At 42.1% G+C, this 22,586-nt stretch overlaps 1 protein-coding gene across 1 annotated transcript; it reads left to right on the top strand.

The window, feature by feature from the left end:
- The first annotated feature begins 361 nt into the window (after positions 1–361).
- Positions 362–21,689, top strand: LOC128845956 (cytosolic phospholipase A2 gamma-like). Its single transcript, XM_054045054.1, is given in 10 exon segments — positions 362–397; positions 735–851; positions 2,687–2,829; positions 4,128–4,326; positions 8,686–8,800; positions 9,408–9,488; positions 9,491–9,550; positions 10,262–10,315; positions 21,053–21,207; positions 21,630–21,689. Coding segments are annotated over 10 exon segments (1,020 nt in total).
- The last annotated feature ends 897 nt before the right edge of the window (positions 21,690–22,586 follow it).

Here is a 22,586-nt window from a genome sequence, read left to right as displayed (position 1 = left end):
CCTTTTGTTTTGTTTGTTTAAATCTGAACCTGATACAACACCAACCATATTCCATCTCTTCTTATTTATATTTGGAAAGTGGAACTTCTGAACCACCAAGCTCCATGTTAGCTTATTTTCTTTTACATTTCCAGGCTGAGATTCAGTAGGATTTGGGCTCCTAACTCTCTTAGACTCCTTTGCAATTCCCACTCGGTATCCTGATGGAGCTATACTAAATGTTCCTTTTCTCTGAAACAGATACAGAAAGAAGAAAACAGCTGTTAGAGGTTGACTTGGTCCGCCCATCTGGGTGCTCCCTGAAGAGTCCATTTGCCATTGCAGGAAGAATTCCACATCACCAGGAGCTCTACGGGGAAATATGGCAGAAGCTAAGGAAAGTTCTCAGTTCATAAAGGTAATTTTTTTGTGATATAATTGTTTTGTTCAACCCAAATTAGATTTCTTTCAGTTTAACAAAACTTGTTGCAATTTTTGGATTCGGTTTGACCCAAACTGATTGCCCCCCCCCCCAATTTCTCAGAACTTCCAGGGAGCCAAAAAAATCAGTCATTTGCCCAGCTCTACTTCTGACTTTGGCTGAGGTTTCTAGGTACAGCCACCATACGCATATAAAGAGTGAATCTTGGGTAACCTCTGAGGGACCAGTGATATCTACACCCAGACTTTACATCTCCACTCCCTGGCAGCCTTTGGAGAGATGAGGTATTTTATTGGCATTTTATTTTTGGCAGGATGGTGGACGTGTCCGGCTTTCCCATGAGCTCTCGGAAGGTGAGAAAAAAGCCACTGAGAAGAGAAAGGTGAAAGTCCTGGAGTGCCTCAAGAGCCTTAACATTGCCTGTGTTGAAGTAGGGGCCCATCATGCCCATAGTGCTAAGGAGAACAATCTAGCATGTTAGCCACGTGGATGGTGACTGAGATGCCTGGTACAGTGGGAGGAAATGCCTCCAAAATCCTGCCCCATGGAGATATTCCCCTTGAAATACAACATTCCCAAAGCACCAGAGGGCAACCAATGGCCACAGACATACAAACCTTATGACTTTTGGCAGGGCTCAAAACTGGGGACCTTCAGTGCTAAAAGCTCAAGCCCCTACCCCTTCGGCTAAAGGAGTAATACACTTAGAATGCAATAAGGGACTTGCTGGGGTTAACCTTTAGAGAGCTGCATGCTCACGTGAATTCAATCAGTGCTTACTATATCCCCTTTGCTCTGTGTGTGTGTGTGTGTGTGTGTATGTGTATGTATATACTGCTGTGATTTTGATGCCAGACAGAGCTTGCAGCAGAGAACAGAGGGGACGGGGACATTAGAGCCATCACTGTAGTGCATAGATTGCATTAAAGCAGTGGTTTTCAACCTCCAAACCACATAACACATAGAGAGCTGCATATGTGGCCCACAATGGTAAATAGGTTGAGAAGCAATAGCTTAGATGGATAGAGAGTTGAGTGAGCTATTGATACTTGTCTGACTTAGTATTAATATCAGTAATGAATAGTGAATGTGTAACATACTTTCTACATGTATGACAGCCCCCTCTGCTGGTTGAACTGCACAGAGGGTAAAAGCCAACTCCTACTGCCCACCCCCTGTGGTTACATTGTTAACTGGCATGGTGGAGACATGGGAGGAATTTCCCAGGATCGTTGAAAAGTGATGGTCCTTGGAGGGATGCAAACTCCTCTGGACCTGACATATTTGGGAACATGTGCCCTCTGAGGGCTTTGCAAATGTCAGCCTAAGAATCTTCCACTGCTTCCTCCTCACAGTATTCTTCCTTCAGCACTAGGGAGAGTGACCTTGGTTTTTTGGTGCTCAAGGTTCAGTCTCCACTGGTGACTCACTTGGGCTAACGTTTTGCATTCAACACATTAGTACTACAGTGGGCTGACTTTTTGCATTCAACACATTGTAATGAAAAATTGCTATTTTATGAAAACAGAAATGCTCATTTTTGACAAAAAAATCAAAAGCTTTTGAAATAAAGAGCACCAAAAAATTTACTGGGTAGTAGATAGGCGATGGGGTGATCATTTTCTGGGTTTTCATATTTTGGAGAGACTCTACCCCTTCCAAAAAAGAAAGCAAATTTGTATAGGAATAAAAATCATTTCTTGAGCAGCTGCATTTCATATGTTATATTTTGGACACAAAGAGTAGTCCTTCTACATTACACACATTTGTTCAAACAAAGAAACTCACTCCCGTGAATCATGGAGAGTAAGGGGCATGAACATGGAGAACAGTAAAGAGCACTAGTAAATTTGAGCCATATTTGAAGTCCAATGGAAATCAAAGGGAGTTAGACACCTAAATTACTTAGGTGCTTTTGAAATGCCCTCTAGGCCCTTACCTGCATCCATTCAAAAATTCTGGTCCTGGTCTGTCTGTTGTTGCAAAGGATTTTAAGCACGAAGGCCCAGAGTTTCAAAGAGCCCTAAGGGTTACCATTGTATGATTATGGCTGAAAATGCAGATAAGATGTATTTGCTCTTGACTGAGGATGGGACACAGGTCATTGGGCACCTGATAAGGATGCTTCCTAACATCAGGCAAACAAGTCTTGGAACTTTAGGCTTTCTCTGTGAATTTCTTGAATGGACCTGTACCAAGGGCTTCATAACAGAGATCACTCAGCATTCCTAGTTCATTTGTTATTCCCTTTTTTCCTTCCCCCAGGATAAGATGCCCAATATTGCCATGCTAGGATCAGGCGGAGGTCAGCGGGCCATGATAGCCCTTCTGGGAACCTTGGTGGAGCTGAAGAAGCAGGGCCTGTTGGACGCTGTCATGTATCTGTGTGGGGTATTGGGTTCCACCTGGTAGGTGCATGTTAGTAGAAGTGAGAATGTACCAGTTTTCTTCACAGAGTTGGTGGTCACTGGGGCATTCTTATTATTAATTAGCTCTGCACATTTTCAAGGCATTATGAGTGAGATTTTGAGAAGCACCTAAGTGTGTGCCTACACTGCTATCAGGGTGAATGGTGTAGCATGAATAGACATACCTGAGGTAGCTTTAACCTTGCTAGCTTGGTAACCAATAGCAGTGAAGCTCTGGTGCTACAACATGGGCTGTACCAGCCTGTTCTGGACCCTGAGTTCATACCCAGGCAGCTCACCCTCAGTGAAATACATGTTGCTGCAGCTTCACTGCAATTGGCACTCAAGCTAGCTTGATCAAAGCTAGTGCAGGTCTGTCTACACATGCTGCTGTCACATCTCTGAGTGCAGGGCAGACACACCCTAAATGACTAGAATGTAGGTGTCTTGAGCCTTAACCCAGTTCCTGCTCACTCGACATCTGCCTTCTGGCCAGGCATGGAGATCTAATGCTGGGCACCCAGGCACTGGATGACATGGTTAGAAGATTCAGGGACATTCTGGGCAGACTCAAGAGCTGGAGAAGCGAGGCTCAGTGGAGACTAGACAAGTGATATTTACAGCAACCAAGATGACAGAGGATAGCCTTCCAGCAGTGGGAACAGTGAGAAAAGGGCAATTTGTGGGGGTTGTTAAGGGTTTTGGGTTCATTGGGGTTTACCAAGAGATGGAGAATACACAGAGGGAAGGAGAGGGAAGAGTGAAACAGGTCTCCAGTGTGTGTGTGTGTGTGTGTGTGTGTGTGTGTGTGTGTGTGTGTTACCATTGCCCTCTACTGGGTGAGGCCTTAATTGTTTCTCCCCATGTCATACACCCTGTACTGCCATGTAGTTTCCCCATTCGCTCAAGAAGGGCCCTCGGGTCTGATCATACTTATAATGGCTGGATTAGTGCGCTCACCACTGACCTCTGCTAGTTAGAGTCAGAATTACTTAGCATGCATCACAGGTCCTAGAGAAGCAGCTAATGGAGTTTCTCCATAGCTCAGAGTGGCAGGGGCCTTGGCTTTCAGCAGAGGATCTAAGCTCTATCCCTTTTATTGCCATGAATTTCTCAGTGGCCATGGTGACAGACAGCCGTGGATGAAGTCCTTGTTAAGTCACAGATTTGTTACAATGCCAGGCTGATAATTAGAAGCCCTGCATGAAAAATAAAAGATATGAAGATTAAAAGGGGGAGGTGGAACATCCCATCCTATTCTCTCAGTCTCAGCCATATCTGTTCTGGTTCATTGAAAGGTGCATGTCTTTCCTCTTCAAAGAGAAGGACTGGACAGAGAAAGTGCAGGACTTGGAAGAACGCCTGTGTGAGACACTTTCCAATCCTCAATGTGATATTCAAAAGGCGTTTACTATTGCGACACAGGAAGCTGAAGATGAACTCTTCTCTCTGACTGATGACTGGGCCTCTTTCTTTGTCTATCTTGCATTGAAGCTGGTGGGTCGCTGTGTAAATACAGAGTGGTTCCACTGAAAAAACACCGGATTTCATAGATTCATAGATTCATAGATTATAGGACTGGAAGGGACCTCGAGAGGTCATCGAGTCCAGTCCCCTGCCCGCTTGGCAGGACCAAATACTGTCTAGACCATCCCTGATAGACATTTATCTAACCTACTCTTAAATATCTCCAGAGACGGAGATTCCAAGGCAATTTGTTCCAGTGTTTAACCACCCTGACAGTTAGGAACGTTTTCCTAATGTCCAACCTAGACCTCCCTTGCTGCAGTTTAAACCCATTGTTTCTGGTTCTATCCTTAGAGGCTAAGGTGAACAAGTTCTCTCCCTCCTCCTTATGACACCCTTTTAGATACCTGAAAACTGCTATCATGTCCCCTCTCAGTCTTCTCTTTTCCAAACTAAACAAACCCAGTTCTTTCAGCCTTCCTTCATAGGTCATGTTCTCAAGACCTTTAATCATTCTTGTTGCTCTTCTTTGGACCCTTTCCAATTTCTCCACATCTTTTTTAAAATGCGGCGCCCAGAACTGGACACAATACTCCAGCTGAGGCCTAACCAGAGCAGAGTAGAGCGGAAGAATGACTTCTCATGTCTTGCTCACAACATACCTGTTAATGCATCCCAGAATCATGTTTGCTTTTTTTGCAACAGCATCACACTGTTGACTCATATTTAGCTTGTGGTCCACTATAACCCCTAGATCCCTTTCTGCCGTACTCCTTCCTAGACAGTCTTTTCCCATTCTGTATGTGTGAAATTGATTGTTCCTTCCTAAGTGGAGCACTTTGCATTTGTCTTTGTTAAACTTCATCCTGTTTAACTCAGACCATTTCTCCAATTTGTCCAGATCATTTTGAATTATGACCCTGTCCTCCAAAGTAGTTGCAATCCCTCCCAGTTTGGTATCATCCGCAAACTTAATAAGCGTACTTTCTATGCCAATATCTAAGTCGTTGATGAAGATATTGAACAGAGCCGGTCCCAAAACAGACCCCTGCGGTACTCCACTCGTTACGCCTTTCCAGCAGGATTGGGAACCATTAATAACAACTCTCTGAGTACGGTTATCCAGCCAGTTATGCACCCACCTTATAGTAGCCCCATCTAATTTCTATTTGCCTAGTTTATCGATAAGAATATCATGCGAGACCGTATCAAATGCCTTACTAAAGTCTAGGTATACCACATCCACCGCTTCACCCTTATCCACAAGGCTCGTTATCCTATCAAAGAAAGCTATCAGATTGGTTTGACATGATTTGTTCTTCACAAATCCATGCTGGCTGTTCCCTATCACCTTACCACCTTCCAAGTGTTTGCAGATGATTTCCTTAATTACTTGCTCCATTATCTTCCCTGGCACAGAAGTTAAACTAACTGGTCTGTAGTTACCTGGGTTGTTTTTATTTCCCTTTTTATAGATGGGCACTATATTTGCCCTTTTCCAGTCTTCTGGAATCTCTCCCGTCTCCCATGACTTTCCAAAGATAATAGCTAGAGGCTCAGATACCTCCTCTATTAGCTCCTTGAGTATTCTCGGATGCATTTCATCAGGCCCGGGTGACTTGCAGGCATCTAACTTTTCTAAGTGATTTTTAACTTGTTCTTTTTTTATTTTATCCACTAAACCTACCCCCTTCCCATTAGTATTCACTATGTTAGGCATTCCTTCAGACTTCTCGGTGAAGACCGAAACAAAGAAGTCATTAAGCATCTCTGCCATTTCCAAGTTTCCTGTTACTGTTTCTCCCTCTTCACTAAGCAGTGGGCCGACCCTGTCTTTGGTCTTCCTCTTGTTCTAATGTATTGATAAAAAGTCTTCTTGTTTCCTTTTATTCCCGTAGCTAGTTTGAGCTCATTTTGTGCCTTTGCCTTTCTAATCTTGCCCCTGCATTCCTGTGTTGTTTGCCTATATTCATCCTTTGTAATCTGTCCTAGTTTCCATTTTTTATATGACTCCTTTTTATTTTTTAGATCGTGCAAGATCTCGTGGTTAAGCCAAGGTGGTCTTTTGCCACATTTTCTATCTTTCCTAACCAGCGGAATAGCTTGCTTTTGGGCCCTTAATAGTGTCCCTTTGAAAAACTGCCAACTCTCCTCAGTTGTTTTTCCCCTCAGTCTTGATTCCCATGGGACCTTACGTATCAGCTCTCTGAGCTTCCCAAAATCTGCCTTCCTGAAATCCATTGTCTCTATTTTGCTGTTCTCCCTTCTACCCTTCCTTAGAATTGCAAACTCTATGATTTCATGATCACTTTCACCCAGGCTGCCTTCTACTTTCACATTCTCAATGAGTTCCTCCCTATTTGTTAAAATCAAGTCTAGAACAGCTTCCCCCCTAGTAGCTTTTTCAACCTTCTGAAATAAAAAGTTGTCTCCAATGCAGTCCAAGAATTTGTTGGATAGTCTGTGCCCCGCTGTGTTATTTTCCCAACATATATCCGGATAGTTGAAGTCCCCCATCACCACTAAATCTTGGGTTTTGATGATTTTGTTAGTTGCTTGAAAAAAGCCTCATCCACCTCTTCCACCTGGTTAGGTGGCCTGTAGTAGACTCCTAGCATGACATCTCCCTTGTTTTTTGCCCCTTTAAGCCTAACCCAGAGACTCTCAACACTTCTGTCTCCTATGTCCATCTCTACCTCAGTCCAAGTGTGTACATTTTTAATAGATAAGGCAACACCTCCTCCCTTTTTCCCCTGTCTATCCTTCCTGAGCAAGCTGTACCCATCCACACCAACATTCCAATCATGTGTATTATCCCACCAAGTTTCAGTGATGCCAACAATGTCATAGTTGTATTTATTTATTAGCACTTCCAGTTCTTCCTGCTTATTCCCCATACTTCTCGCATTTGTATATAGGCATCTAAGATACTGGTTTGATCTTTCCTCCCAGTTTTGTCCTGATTTACTTAATATATTCCTTTGTTGTTGATTCTCTCTCTCTCTCTTTCTCTCTCTCCACTGTACTTGGGATTCAGGAGCAAAAGAGTGGAAGGATATTAACTCCTGCTAATATTTTAAAGCTATCTAAACCCTTTGGCAACTTTATAAATCTCAGCATCTTACCATGAGCTCTCAAAGATCATTGCGGTATCTGAACATTTCTAAAATGAGGACTTCAAGACTGTTTAAGGGATTTAGATACCCCCTTTCCATTAAAACTAGTGGGAATTTGGCCTCTAAATCCCTTAGGTTGTTTTGACAATCTCAACCTAACATCTGATCCCCAAATCTTTGACTTTCCAGAATATGAATTGATAACAGGGAGCTCAAAGATATGAAAGTCTCAATCATGGTCTTGAATTTTTAATAATGGGCTCTTCATTCTAGCAGAGAAAAGGTCTAACATGATCAATGGCTAGAAGTTAGAGAAATTCAGACTGGAAAGAAGGTGTACATTTTTGAAAGTGAGAAGAATTAACTATTGAAACTATTGATCAAGGGTTGCGGTAGATTCTTCATTGCTGACAATTTTTTAATGAGTATTGGATGTTTTTTCTAAAAGATTATTCAATCCAAAACTATTTTTGGTAGGTTTCAGGTCATTTTTTTAGTTGTTTATTTTTTTTCCCGTTTTTTAAATTTAGCTAAATTTTCAAACGAAATACCATTTCAAAACAAAACAAATTGAAATGTTTCATTTCAAAGTAGCTGAAATAAACAATTTAGACTTTTTCACAATTTTTTTCTCAGATGAAAGAATTCACCAAATTTGACCTGAATTCACAAATAATTTCAATGCTCTGAAAATGAAATTATCATTGAATTTATTATTCACTAATACATTTTTGCCTGGCTTTACTGCTCCCTAATTACTATTAATTTTGATGGAACTGAGGCTCTGTCTCCACTGGAGCTGGAAGTGTAATTCCCAGCTGGAGGAGACACACCCACCTGATTTCTGATGGAGACCATAGGTACGAACCCAGTGGGGTTAGCCCCTCCCTCTGCTCCTGTCGCTGCAGCTACACCAATATTCATACTGTGCTAATGCGGCTGTGTCTCCTCGAGCTGTTAATCTGACCTTCCTTCTCCGGGATAGATGTATCCTAAGGCTCTTGCTTAGGTGCTTTTGAAAAGCCCTTTATGTGCCAATCTGCCTCTTTAGGTGCCTAAATATTGTTGGTAATCTGCGCCTAATTCCTGTAAATTCTCTGTTGTTTGTCCATACAGTGCACACTAGAATGAGGGAACAATGACACAGATGATGATGCTCTCAACAAAAAGGGTCTTTCTAATTCCTAGCCTGAACTAATTAGTCAGGGATGAATTGCTGGGAACATCAACAAAATGTGCGTCTTTCTGCTCTAATCAATTCTTACCTTTCCAGTATGATGAGACCAAGTTATCTGAACACAAGGATACCTCCACAAATGGGACAAATCCTTACCCCATCTATGCTGCAATAGAAGCAAACCAATTGGATAAAGCAGGTGAAAACAGCCCAGATAAGAAAAAAAATGTGGGGTTTTTTTTGCATAAACCTGTCAACTCTCTCTCTCTCTCAATTTAAATAAAAAAAATTATCAATGACTTTATCAAAATGGTTATTGATGTTCTTCATTTTCCAAATAAACCAGGTTTGTAAAAAAATGAAAAATTCCCATAATTGTTTCAGTAGGACTTTGAAAACGTTTTCAATACAAATGTCTATCAAGTAAGTTTGTGATAAATTGCTCAATGAATTTTAAAAAGGATCAATTTTGAAAATGAAAAGAACTTGGAAAACTTCAGAAAATGACTAATTTTTCCTTTATACCTTTGGGTACGAGTTAGTGATAGGTGGCTGGAGGGTGGGTGGAGAGGGGCTCTGGTGGCCACAAAGGAACTTCTGGGATATCCAAGGACAGCAGATGCTGGCTTAGGAAGGAAATACCAGATGGAGGAGGTCACCTCAGAAAATGGCATGAAAATGACAATAGGTGAAGGAACAGACTGAAAAATTAGGTGTCATTCATTGGTGGAGCAAACAAATTGAGGGGATGGGAATTGAGAAATTATTGCCATCAGCCAAGAAAGGGAGAACAAGAATCTGGCACTATCTATATTTCACAGGGACCTGGTTTGAATTCACCCCCCATGAATCTGGCTTTCCCAGCCTGGGGGCATTTGTGTGCACCAAAGACTTTGGAAGCAATTCAAGGATGGGGATTTGAAAGAAAAGAGGGAAGAGAAAAATATCTGCTACCTGCAAGGTAAGCATTGAAGTCCCTTCTTCTTAGCCGATCAATAGGATCAATAGATATGTAACCCTTTTGCCAGGTGGAGTCGGCAGCAGCAAAGTCTGGGTTCAATATTCAGGGGTCCCTCTTAACAATATAACACAGAAACCAGTTCAAGCCCCACCCAACAATCTGGGAAAATTACACACCACCCCTGGGTGCCCCTAAGAGTCAATGCTTCCCCTCCCGCCGGCACTGAGACTATACAATTCTATACAATCGAAATGTTGCCTTCCAATTTCTACTCTTTAAACATTGTCTGTTATAGTTTCATTTACACTGTATTATAAAAGCCAATCAATTGGGAAATGAAAGGTCATTTCAAAATGAAAAATTGAAACATTCTGTTCCAATAAGGTCAACCTGCTTCATTTCACATTTATTTTTAAAATGAAATTTTGTCAAAAGCAACAAGTTTCCTTAGAAGGTTTAGATTGTGAGAAAAGAATATTTTCTGATGCAAAGAATATTACATTGGAAATTTTTCAGTTATGGATCAGTGTGTGAATCAAGCTGCAAAATCTCATAACCCATGAGAGACCGGCCTGCCAGTGTCCCCTTGACTTTTCTGCTAATCGGGCTTCTGTCCAGGCAACTCTTTACATAGTATTAAAGGGAAAGACCTTGATGTGCTGTTAGCTGCACTGTGGTAAATAAAGTCTTTTCTTTCTTTCTTTCTTTCTTGATTATGGGAGAGTGCCCTTGGAAGCATGGAGGAAATCATACAATATTTAATAGGTACTGACATTTCTGTGTGTTGAAGGTAGGGTCGGGTCATCAGTGGAGTCGGAACAGGTCCCCAGTGGAGGAGCTACTACACCATTCTGTAGCAATTATTCCAATGCCCTACTGTTATTCACAGTGATACTGTCATGTGTCAAACAGTCACTGCTTTAGCAGTAGCCTAAAGCAGTCCATGGGTGTCTGTCAGTTGTGGATGGGTTGGATTTTCAAGGATGGCAAAGGGAGACCGAGCATCCAACTCTCATTTTTGCCTTTCATAATCTCCAGCATTCCAGATAATTTCCAGATTATTATATCTAGGGCTGAGATTTTCTTAACTGATGAGGGGATTTGGATCCTAATTTCCATTAATGTTAATAAGAGTTGGGCATCATCTAATCTCATGCTTCAGGGCTTCAGCCAGTCACTGGCAGCAATCAGGAAGGAATTTCTTCCTTGATACATAATTGTAATCTCCTTTATTAATTATAATTAATCATATTATTAATATAATTTATTATTTACCTTCCTCTGAAGCATGAGAAATCAGCCACCGCTAAAGGTGAGACACCAGCTGGGGTAGGCAAATGTTCTGAGGTGGTACTGAGAATCCTCTTTCTTGATGCCTGGTTGGTGAGTCATCTTCAATGTTCACTCGATCACCAGTTTTGGGGTCAGGAAGGAATTTCCCCCAAGGTCGCATTGGCAAGAATCTTGGGAATTTTTTCACCTTTCTCAGTAGCATGGGGTGCGAGTCAGCTGCTGAGATTCATAGATTCATAGATTCATAGATTCTAGGACTGGAAGGGACCTCGAGAGGTCATCGAGTCCAGTCCCCTGCCCGCATGGCAGGACCAAATACTGCCTAGACCATCCCTAATAGACATTTATCTAACCTACTCTTAAATATCTCCAGAGACGGAGATTCCACAACCTCCCTAGGCAATTTGTTCCAGTGTTTAACCACCCTGACAGTTAGGAACTTTTTCCTAATGTCCAATCTAGACCTCCCTTGCTGCAGTTTAAACCCATTGTTTCTGGTTCTATCCTTAGAGGCTAAGGTGAACAAGTTCTCTCCCTCCTCCTTATGACACCCTTTTATATACCTGAAAACTGCTATCATGTCCCCTCTCAGTCTTCTCTTTTCCAAACTAAACAAACCCAATTCTTTCAGCCTTCCTTCATAGGTCATGTTCTCAAGACCTTTAATCATTCTTGTTGCTCTTCTTTGGACCCTTTCCAGTTTCTCCACATCTTTTTTAAAATGCGGCGCCCAGAACTGGACACAATACTCCAGCTGAGGCCTAACCAGAGCAGAGTAGAGCGGAAGAATGACTTCTCGTGTCTTGCTCACAACACACCTGTTAATGCATCCCAGAATCATGTTTGCTTTTTTTGCAACAGCATCACACTGTTGACTCATATTTAGCTTGTGGTCCACTATAACCCCTAGATCCCTTTCTGCCGTACTCCTTCCTAGACAGTCTTTTCCCATTCTGTATGTGTGAAATTGATTTTTCCTTCCTAAGTGGAGCACTTTGCATTTGTCTTTGTTACACTTCATCCTGTTTAACTCAGACCATTTCTCCAATTTGTCCAGATCATTTTGAATTATGACCCTGTCCTCCAAAGTAGTTGCAATCCCTCCCAGTTTGGTATCATCCGCAAACTTAATAAGCGTACTTTCTATGCCAATATCTAAGTCGTTGATGAAGATATTGAACAGAGCCGGTCCCAAAACAGACCCCTGCGGTACCCCACTCGTTACGCCTTTCCAGCAGGATTGGGAACCATTAATAACAACTCTCTGAGTACGATTATCCAGCCAGTTATGCACCCACCTTATAGTAGCCCCATCTAATTTGTATTTGCCTAGTTTATCGATAAGAATATCATGCGAGACCGTATCAAATGCCTTACTAAAGTCTAGGTATACCACATCCACCGCTTCACCCTTATCCACAAGGCTCGTTATTATATAGGCATGTCTCACCTAGTCATTCCCTGCCATTCTTGGGACCTCTGCTACTGGTGCACCTCAGTCTCTCAAATGTAACGGCCTTCTGGTCTCAAAGTCTGTGAGTCCATGAAACTATGGACTAACAGTTCCTTTAGGCAGCTTTGAAACTTTCTGTTTAGATGAAATCCTTGTTTAGAACTTCATTCTGATTTTGCAAATACTTAGCCTTTGGGACAAATTCTGGCCTCATTTACACTTGCATAAATCAGGAGCAAATGATTAGCAAGGGGTGGAATTACCCCAACTTGATACCAGTGTAGGTGACATCGCACCCCTTGTATAGGAGTGTCAAATCCAAAACTAGATGATTGGTTACTGATAATTTTAAAGGGAACAACATGCTCAAGGACTGGCCTCATGATTTGAGGTGGTGTTTTGAAAACAATAGTGATCAGGTAATGTCTAGATTATAAAACTTAGATAATGATAAGATCAAAGGTTTGATTCTGGTTACACTAGTTTTACACTGGTGTAAACCCAGAGTGACAAATTGTTCTTCCCTTAGACTACCATGAATCAGAAATAATTCCAGTGAAGTCAGTGGAGTTACTTCTGACTAAACAGTGTTCCACCAGAAAATGCTTTTGTCATAATCAAAAAGTTTGTGGGAATGTGTTGATTCTCACATCATTTTTGATGGAAAATTTTCAAAATGCTTCAAAAATCAAAGTGGAGTATTTTGTTTTGACTTTATCACTTTGTTTCAACTTTATCTTTTCATTTGGTTTCAATTAGGGCTGTCAGTTAATCGCAGTTAACTCACGTGATTAACTCAAAAAAATAATCGTGATTTAAAAAAATTAATCACAATTAATCACACTTATAAATTTATTAAATATTTTGGATGCTTTTCTACATTTTCAATATTGATTTCAATTATAACACAGAATACAACATGCACAGTGCTCACTTTATATTATTATTTTTATTACAAATATATGCACCTTATACAAATACTGAAATGCAATCTCTTTATCATGAACGTGTAACTTACAAATGCAGATTCTTTTTTGGTTACATAACTGCACTCAAAAACAAAACAGTGTAAAACTTTACAGCCTACAAGTCCACTCAGTCCTACGTCTTGTTCAGCCAATTGCGAAGGCAAGCAAGTTTGTTTACATTGATGGGAGATACGGCTGCCTGCTTCTTATTTATAATGTTACCTGAAAGTGAGAACAGGCATTCGCATGGCACTTTTGTAGCCATTGTTGCAAGATATTTACATGCCAGATATGTTAAACATTCGTATGCCCCTTCATGCTTCGGCCACCATTCCAGAGGACGTGCTTCCATGCTGATGATGCTCATTAAAAAAAGAATGCGTCAATTAAATTTGTAACTGTACTCTTTGAGAGGAGAATTGTATGTCTCCTATTCTGTATTTCCCACATTCTGCCATATATTTCATGTTATAGCAGTCTCGGATGATGACACAGCACATGTTCATTTTAAGAACAATTTCACTGCAGATTTGACAAAACGCAAAGACGGTACCGATGTGATTTCTAAAAATAGCTACAGCAGTCAACCCAAGGTTTAAGACTCTGATATACCATCCAAAATCTGAGAGGGATGAGGTGTGGAGCTTGCTTTTAGAAGTCTTAAAGGAGCAACACTCCAATGCGGAAAGTACAGAACCCAAACCACCAAAAAAGAAAATCAACCTTCTGCTGGTGGCATTTGACTCAGATGATGAAAATGAACACGTGTCAGTCTGCACTGCTTAGGATTGTTATCAAGCAGAACCCATCATCAACATGGAAGTATGTCCTATGGAATGGTGATTGAAATGTTAAGGGACATATGAATCTTTAATGCATCTGGAATGTACATACCTTGCAAATCCAGCTACAGCAGTACCATGCGAACGCCTGTTCTCACTTTCAGGTGACATTGTAAACAAGAAGCAGGCAGCGTTATCACCTGCAAATTAAAAACAACCCTGTTTGTCTGAGTGATTGGCTGACCAAGAAGTAGGACTGAGTGGACATGTAGGCTCAAAATTTTTACATTGTTTTATTTTTGAATGATATTTTAAAGTTTTGACTTTTTTAACCAATTTGAGATTAAAACAAATTTCAGAATGTCCAAATTTCCCACAGGGTAGAAATTCTGTTCTCTTACCCACTCTCCTTCTGAGTTACACCAATGCAAATCAGATCAAAATCAGATCCCTGATGCCTAGATCTAAGAGAACCTCAAACCTTAAAGAAAAAAAATGACTCATCTTTAAATCTTTTAACCCATATGTAATTTCCTAAATGATATGATTAGTGTTTTTAGCTGTGATAAATGACTCATAATGCATTTGTTTTGTTTTCTGTTGCTGAGACTTCCTGAGAGGGGAACAGCAGAATGAAGAATTTGGAGCAGGTGGGTCATTGTATTTCTGCAACCATTGGTCTGGGCACCCTTGACAATCATTCCAAATATAAAACAGCATATAGTGACTCATACAGCATGTCACCGCTAACAGTTTTGCAATAATCAGCTTTGCAGAAGGTCCCACAATAGTCTCGCTATGGGCACAGTTGGGTACAAAACCAGAGAGACCTTCCTAAAGGACACTGACAAATTCAAAAGGGGTCAGAAAAGAGCTATGAGAATTACCTGAGGCCTGAAAAAAAATCAGCCTCTTAAAAAGAGATTAAGGCCATGTCTACACCGATACAGCTGCACTGCTGCAGTGCGGCTGGTGAAGACGCTCTATGCTGACAGAACTCTCCCATCGGCATAATAAAACCACCTCGCGAACAGCAGAAGTTTTGTTGGTGGGAGAAGCTCTCTCGCTGACATAGCGCTGTGCGCACAAGCGCTTATATTGGTGTAACTTATGTTGCTCATGGGGGTGGTTTATTCACACTCCTGAGCGACATAAATTATGCCAGCATAAACTGTAGTGTAGACATAGCCTAAGGAAGTTCAATCTATTTAGTGTAACAAAGATAAAACAAGAAGTGACTTGATCACAGTCCATAATCACCTGGGGAGGAGATTTCTCAGTGAAGATGGCTCTTTGCTCTAGCAGATAGCAGCAGAGCCAGCTCCATTGGCTGGCAGCTGAAGCTAGACAAAAACAGGTTAGAGGTATGGTGTGAAATTTTAGCAGAGGGGAACAGGAGTACTTGTGGCACCTTAGAGACTAACAAATTTATTAGAGCATAAGCTTTCATGGACTGTAGTCCACAAAAGCTTATGCTCTAATAAATTTGTTAGTCTCTAAGGTGCCACAAGTACTCCTGTTCTTCTTTTTGCGGATACAGACTAACACGGCTGCTACTCTGAAACCTGTCATTTAGCAGAGGGGAAATTCACCACTAGAAAATGTACCTAGTCATGTGGTGGATTCTCCATCAGGTAGAGTCTTTAAATATAGATTAGAGGTCACTTTTGTAAAGATCTTCTGTAATGCAATCAGAAGTTATGGGACTGATTCAGGAGTTACTGTGTGAAATTCACTGTCCTGTGTTATGTAGTAAATCAGATTAGACATAATCCTTTCTGGCCTAAAAAAAGAAAAAAAGATTTGATGAATCTTTCCAAACATCTCCCTCTCTTACACAGAGAAGCTGCACCTTAAGTTCCTCCAATGAGCACAACTTTGTCAGTATGTCAAAGTGCAGTGCTTTCTCAGCTACATCTGCATCAATTTCAAGTTCTGAGTGGATTCACTATATAAACTGCATGGAGATTGCATTCCAATGACCCAATAGCAAGGTCTAGATTGGCAATGTGGACATCCAAAGGAATGGATCGTAACCACCTATCCTGGTGTAATTGGAAAAAGAGATGGAGATAGCTGCTATGAGAAGACCAGGTAGCAGCAAGACTATTCATAGGCTTGGAAGGATTAGATATTTATCGGTAAATGTTGATTTCACAATACACACACAAACTGATAAAAAATATTTCCACCGATAATAATCAAAATTTGCAGGCAGGCAGAGTAAGAAAAATGCTACTTGAGAACTTATTTGAGTCAAGATCCAGTGATTTAGACTTTTGAATTAGGCTTGGTACAACAAGTGGAGTTGCAAATGAATAGCAAAAACAGGCGTGATTTCTTGATCTGAGGATATTTACTTTGTATATTTTGTACGTTCTGTTGAAAGTTTGCATTTTAACAGTTTATACAGCTTTAACTTGCTGACTCTCCACATCTGCTGCCATAAAATAATTGTCTCTCTCCACACAATTTTTGGTAGCTGTGAAAATTTAAACTAATAAAAGTCTTAAAAAAAAAGAAAGGCTTAGAAAGAAACATGTATATTATCCATTGAGATTATGAAAAAATAAACACCAACTTCTGCCAAGCCTGCATCTTATTATTAATAATAATGATACCTCGCTCTGATGTAGCACTTCTCATAAGACGAGCTCCAAGCACTTTACACAAAGGCGGTACATCTCATTCTCCCTGTTGTCCATCAGGAGAAGTAGGGGAACAGGACAGTGAAGTGCCTGTCTGGGTACAGAATCCAGGGCTCTTGAGTCCCACTTCAGCACTCTACCCATTAGGCCAGTCTGCCTCCTCAGGTCATTGGGCAAATTTCAAAGATATTTAGGTACCTAAGGATGCAGATAGGCACCTAGTGGCATTTTCAAACATGTCTAAGCAGGTTAAGTGCCCAACTCCCATTATATGCTATAGGAGTTAGGTACCTACCATGGCTATGCACTTTTGAAAATCCCATTAGGCACCTATCTGCATCTTTAGGTGCCTAAATACTTTCAAAAATCTTCCTGTAGGTCCTTAAATTCCAAATAAGAACATAAGAACTGCTCTAATGGATAAGATTCATGGTCCACCTAACCCAGTATCCTGTCTCTGACAGTGACCACTACCAAACCTTCACTGGGAGTGTATAGAACTGGGCAATTTTGGAGAGATTCACCTTGACTTCCCCTCCTGGCTTCTGGGAGTCAGAAGTTTAGGGTTGCCTCAAGCATGGGATTACATCCCTGACCATCTTAGCTAACAGCCATTTGACCTATCCTCCATGAAGTTTTCTAGTTCTTTTTTTTAACCCTGTTATGGGCTTGGCCTTCACCTCATCCTCTGGCAAGGAGTTCCACAGGTTGACTGTGCATTGTGTGAAGAAATACTTCCTTTTATTTGTATTAAACCTGCTGCCTACTAATTTCATTGGGTGGCCCCTGTTTGTTTCTATTGTGGGAAGGGATAAATAGAGCCATAATAGCCAGATACACACACCCCCAGTCAAAGAAGCTTGAAGTATCTCTGCTATATTTTTGGAGTTGCTTCTCCCACCAGACAACACTGCATCGGTGTTATCCAAGCTGAGGGCCAACTTTTTCATAGAAGTACATTGGAGCAGCTCTGCTGGCTTTAGTGGAGATGCTCTAAGTTACAATGGCTGAGTATCTGTCCATGTATCTCCACCCCCACTCACACCTACTAGCAGCCAAGAGAGAAAAAGGAAGAACGTGTCTATAGATTTCCTTTAGTTATTTGTTTTTACTTATTTTCTGCTCTGATTTTTAACCTGATTTTTCTTGCCCAATAGGAATTGTATCGAGTGCATGCAAATTGTTATGGAAAACCATGAGCTGTATTTACTACTGGACGTGGAGGAGAACCAACAACTTTCTGTACAAATGTCGTAAGCAAAATGCTTTTGAATTTAACTTTCCACATCTGTTTAGACATCCCTGGAGTGAATTTCCCTGTTTTTTAAGGTTCTATTTTGACAGTGATTAGATTAAACAGAAAGGAATGAGAAAAGGGCAGCTGTGTTGTATAATGGGAAAAAGGAGGCAGCAGAGCATGTGGATGGCAAAGGGGCAGCTATAAGGTATAGGGGGCAGCAGAGGGTGAGAACATGAGAACGGCCATAGTGGGTCAGACCAATGACCTTCAAAGGATGAGAAAAGGGCAGCTATACTGTGTCATGGGCACTAGGGGCAGCAGAGGGTGGGGATGGGGAAGGGGCGGCTATACTGTAGAATGAGCACTAGGGGCAGCAGAGGCTGAGGGGTGGGGAGGGGATGACTATACTACATCCCATAAATAGTTTTGAAGATAGTGTCATGAAAATTATCACAAATTTTGTATCTAGTAATCTACTTATCGCCCCCCCATTGTAAGCTTGCCAACTTTCTACGTGCACAAAACTGAACACCCCTGTCCCACACCTCCTCCAAGGCCCTGGCCCTGCCCCGCCACTTCTCCAATGCCCTGCACCAACTCACTCCATCTGCCCTCCCACTGTCACTTGCTCTCTCCACCCTCACTCACTCGCTCATTTTCATCAGGCTGGCTCAGAGGATTAGGGTGTGGGAGGGGGTGAGGGCTCCAGCTGGGACTGAGGAGTTCAGAGGGTGGGAGGGGGATCAGGTCTGGGGCTGGGGGTAGGAGTGTGGGAGGGGGTCAGCATGCAGGCGCCGGGGAGCGCTTACCTCAAGCAGCTCCCGAAAGCAGGAGCGTGTCCACCCTCCGGCTCCTACACGGAGGTACCACCAGGCGGCTCTGCATGATGCCCTGACCACAGATGCCTCCCCTGCAGCTCACATTGGCCACGGTTCCTGGGCAATGGAAGCTGCAGAGCTAGTGCTTGAGGCAGAGGCAGCACATAGGAGCCAGAGTGGGGACATGCTGTTGCTTCCGGGAGCCACGCAGAGCCACTGCAGGCAGGGAGCCTGCCTTACCGTGCTGCGCTGACCGGACTTTTAATCGCCGTCAGCAGTGCTGACCGGAGCTGCCAGGGTCCCTTTTTGACCAGGCATTCCAGCTGAAAACAAGACACCTGGCAATGCTAGACCTCATTGCCATGTTACCTGAGTGCCCAGTGACATCTGTGAATTCCCTGCAAGACAGAGAACTGTTATTATTCCCATTGAACAGATGGAGAACTGAGCTGCAAAAACAAGAAATGACTTTCTCAAGGTCACAGAGGAAGGGTGTTTAGGTCTATGACAATTATCACAGACGTATGAACATTCTTGTGCACGAGAGAATAAAAATGGCAGTAAAAAGGCAATTTCTGCTTTTTGTTCCAACACACTTTTGTGAATACTTTTTGTTTTGTATTCTCCATTCACCACTATTTGAGAGCTAGTGTGGAAATGTATTTTACAAGGTATTTTTAGAAGGAAATTGCTAGGAGTCCAAAATTCTCTTTAAGGCTAGAGGCATTCTCTAGAGCTGGTCAATGTTACTCAAATGATATTTTTATTGTGAGTGGAAAATGGCCATTTTCTAAAATCAAGTTTTTCACAGAAAAAAAACTGTCGAAATTTTCTGGGAAATTATTAGATTGAAATCTCTGTCATTGTTGTTCACGAAAAACAGATAATGCTTCCATCCCTGTGGAATGAAACAACTTGGAAATTTCAACTCTTTTTTGGCAGGGGGAGGGGAATTTTTTGACCAGCTCCAATTACCTTTCTGGGTGTTCATGGGAAGTAAATAAAAGGGACTTCAAATGCAACAGAAGGGAATGTGGGGCTTTTATTTGGACAGACAACAGTCAACAGGTTGTTGCTGTATTTACCCCACTCCATAGTGAGCTAGTGTCAAAGCAAACCTAAAATGTGCCTGGGTTTTAGTATGATTCTGATATTACACTGAGTCAGAACTTCTTAATAAGGCAGCCGGGATTCTCCTAAAATGGAGATTTACCAAACGCTGGCTCAGATAAGTGTTTGTGGATGATGCTCATGTGCCACTGAGCCGGTTTAGAGGCTAATTTCTAAAAATTAGAGCTGAGGATTTTTAAGGAGCCTAAGGTCAAGATTTTGGTTGCTAAAGATACCGATAGACATCTGGTGTTAAAGGGATTTAGACACCTAAGACCAGATTTTTAAAGGTATTTAGACATTTCTGCAGTCAGTGTTGCGACACCTGACTGAATTAAGACTATGGACTGTGAATGGGATTTTGGCTAAGTACCTAAATCCCTCTTGAATATTGAGATTTTGGCTCCTAAATCGGTTAGGTGCTGAGCACAGCAGTGCCTAAATGCCTTTAACAATCTGGGCCCTGGGCACTTTTGAACATCCCACTGGGCCTCTCTCTGTATCTTTAGGCACCAACCCATCCTTGCAAGTCCGGCCCCTCTTGGTAATTAAACAAGCACTAAGCAAGGTAGGCTCCTAACTCCCACTAGTTCCAAATGGAATTAGGTACCTGTCAGTGACCAGAATGGGGGCTGTCATGCCTAATGGTTAGAGCAGGAGTCATGTTGAGTGGTTACAGCAGGCACAAGTAGCTGGAATCAGAGCTGAGGGTCAGAGCCAGAGTCAAAGGCCAGTGGCTGGTGCTGAGGGTCAAAGCCAGAGTCAGAGGCCAAGAATCAGAGCCGGTTACCTGGAGCAAGGCAAGGTGGGTGCAAGGCTGGGCACAGGGCAGGAGCAGGAGCTTTCCCAGCCATGGGTGAATGTGCCCTGCCACTGGTCATAAGAGCAAGTCTGCAGATCTCCACAGCCAGTCGGGTGGTTGGACTAATCAGGCGGCTCAGCGGGGGCACAACTCTGCTCGTTAGACTGCCAGGGGGTTATGCCAACACGTAAGCAGGCTGGCTGTGTGTCCCTTTTCCTGACAGTGCCTAACCTGCTCAGGTGCCTTAGGAAATCCCACTAGGAGTTTAACTGCCAGTTTAAGCACCTTTGAAAATGCACATGGAATTCAGGGGGATTTGGGCACCTCACTCATTGTGACCCGTTGGAAAAATCACAGCCTAAAAAAATACTTGGATGCACTTTCACAGGTGACGCCCAATCCACTAGCTTGACCAACAAAGTATCAATCTACTTGATTGATGCCAGCATTGGCATAAATTCTGCCTATCCCCTTGTTCTGCGCCCAGAGAGGAAAGTGAAACTGATCCTCTCCTTTGACTTCAGATCTGGGGATCCTTTTGAGGTAACCACTGTTATTTATTGTGATGTGTCCCAATGCCCCAATCAGGATCAAGCACTGGCACAAATACCCAGGACTTGGCCCATGACCCAGTGAGGTTACACTGTTGTTAGCAGCAGTAATTTGGATTCCCTGAAGGTGCTGTCGTGATCAAAATTTGAGATGTGTGGACATATAGGATCTACTGGGAATATTTCCCTTATTCCCTGCAAGGTCGCTTGGGTTTGGGGTGTGGGCATGTGACCAGTCGTGACCTCTCTTTCCCTGTGGATGTCATGGAAGAAGAGGAAATTCCTTGAAGTTCAGTTTTACTCTGTGAAAAAATGGCAACTGCTTGCTTCACAGATGTGCCCCTGTGTGTATCACAGTCTTATCTGATGTACTAAATGATAGTCATTAGGTTTGACCATTTTTATTTCTGTTAGCACCAAAGAGCCAAGAGCGTTATAGCAGGAGGAGATGGGGCCAGTAGAAATGTGAACTGAGTTCCAATAAGTCAGTTAGAAATCTGCAATTTCGCTAACCTCAGCCTCACATATCACCAGTGCTCCATAGGTGATATTGTCTCCCTCTAGTGGCCACAGCTACTATAACACTTTGCTACTTTGTTTACATTGAACACGAGTTTTCCTGTAGGTGAATTTGTAAAAAACAAAAATCAAACTTGTGCTTTTAGACCTGAAGCTGTGGGTTTCGATTTCAGTTTATTACCTTGGGCTGATGTTTTCAAAGCCACCTAATGGATTAATTTTCATGGGAACTGGACGTCCACATCCCTTAGGAGCTTTTGAAAACCTCAGCCACAGTATATGAATTGTTATACAAAGATTCTGGCTACACAGATATGGCAACAGTTTTTAAACTAGGAGATGGGGGAAAGCCGACTGCTGCAGAGGAGCATGTGGCTCGGACAGAGACTTCTCTTAGGGGAGAGTCTAATGATAGAGAATCTCCAGGTTATAGTCAGGAGCAGAGGATGGAAGAGGATAAAGTAGGGGCCAGATCAGATGATAAACATTCATATAAAAAGAATCTGATACATCAGAAAAGGGCAGATAAATAAGCAGTGACAAGTTTTTAAAATGCTTGTACACAAATGCTAGAAGTCTAAATAATAAGATGGGTGAACTAGAGTGCCTCGTGTTAAAGGAGGATATTGATATAATAGGCATCACAGAAACCTGGTGGACTGAGAGCAATCAATGGGACACAATCATTCCAGGGTACAAAATATATTGGAAGGACAGAACAGGTCGTGCAGGGGGGGCGGGGAGTGGCACTATATGTGAAAGAAAATGTACAATCAAATGAAGTAAAAATCTTAAGCAAATCCCCATGTTCCATAAAATCTCTATGGATAGAAATTTCATGCTCTAATAAGA

The sequence above is a fragment of the Malaclemys terrapin genome, chromosome 12, assembly GCF_027887155.1.
Source record: "Malaclemys terrapin pileata isolate rMalTer1 chromosome 12, rMalTer1.hap1, whole genome shotgun sequence".
Lineage (NCBI taxonomy): Eukaryota > Metazoa > Chordata > Testudines > Emydidae > Malaclemys > Malaclemys terrapin.
The sequence above is the reverse complement of the archived record's forward strand: the minus strand, read 5'-3'. Positions and strand labels throughout refer to the sequence as shown.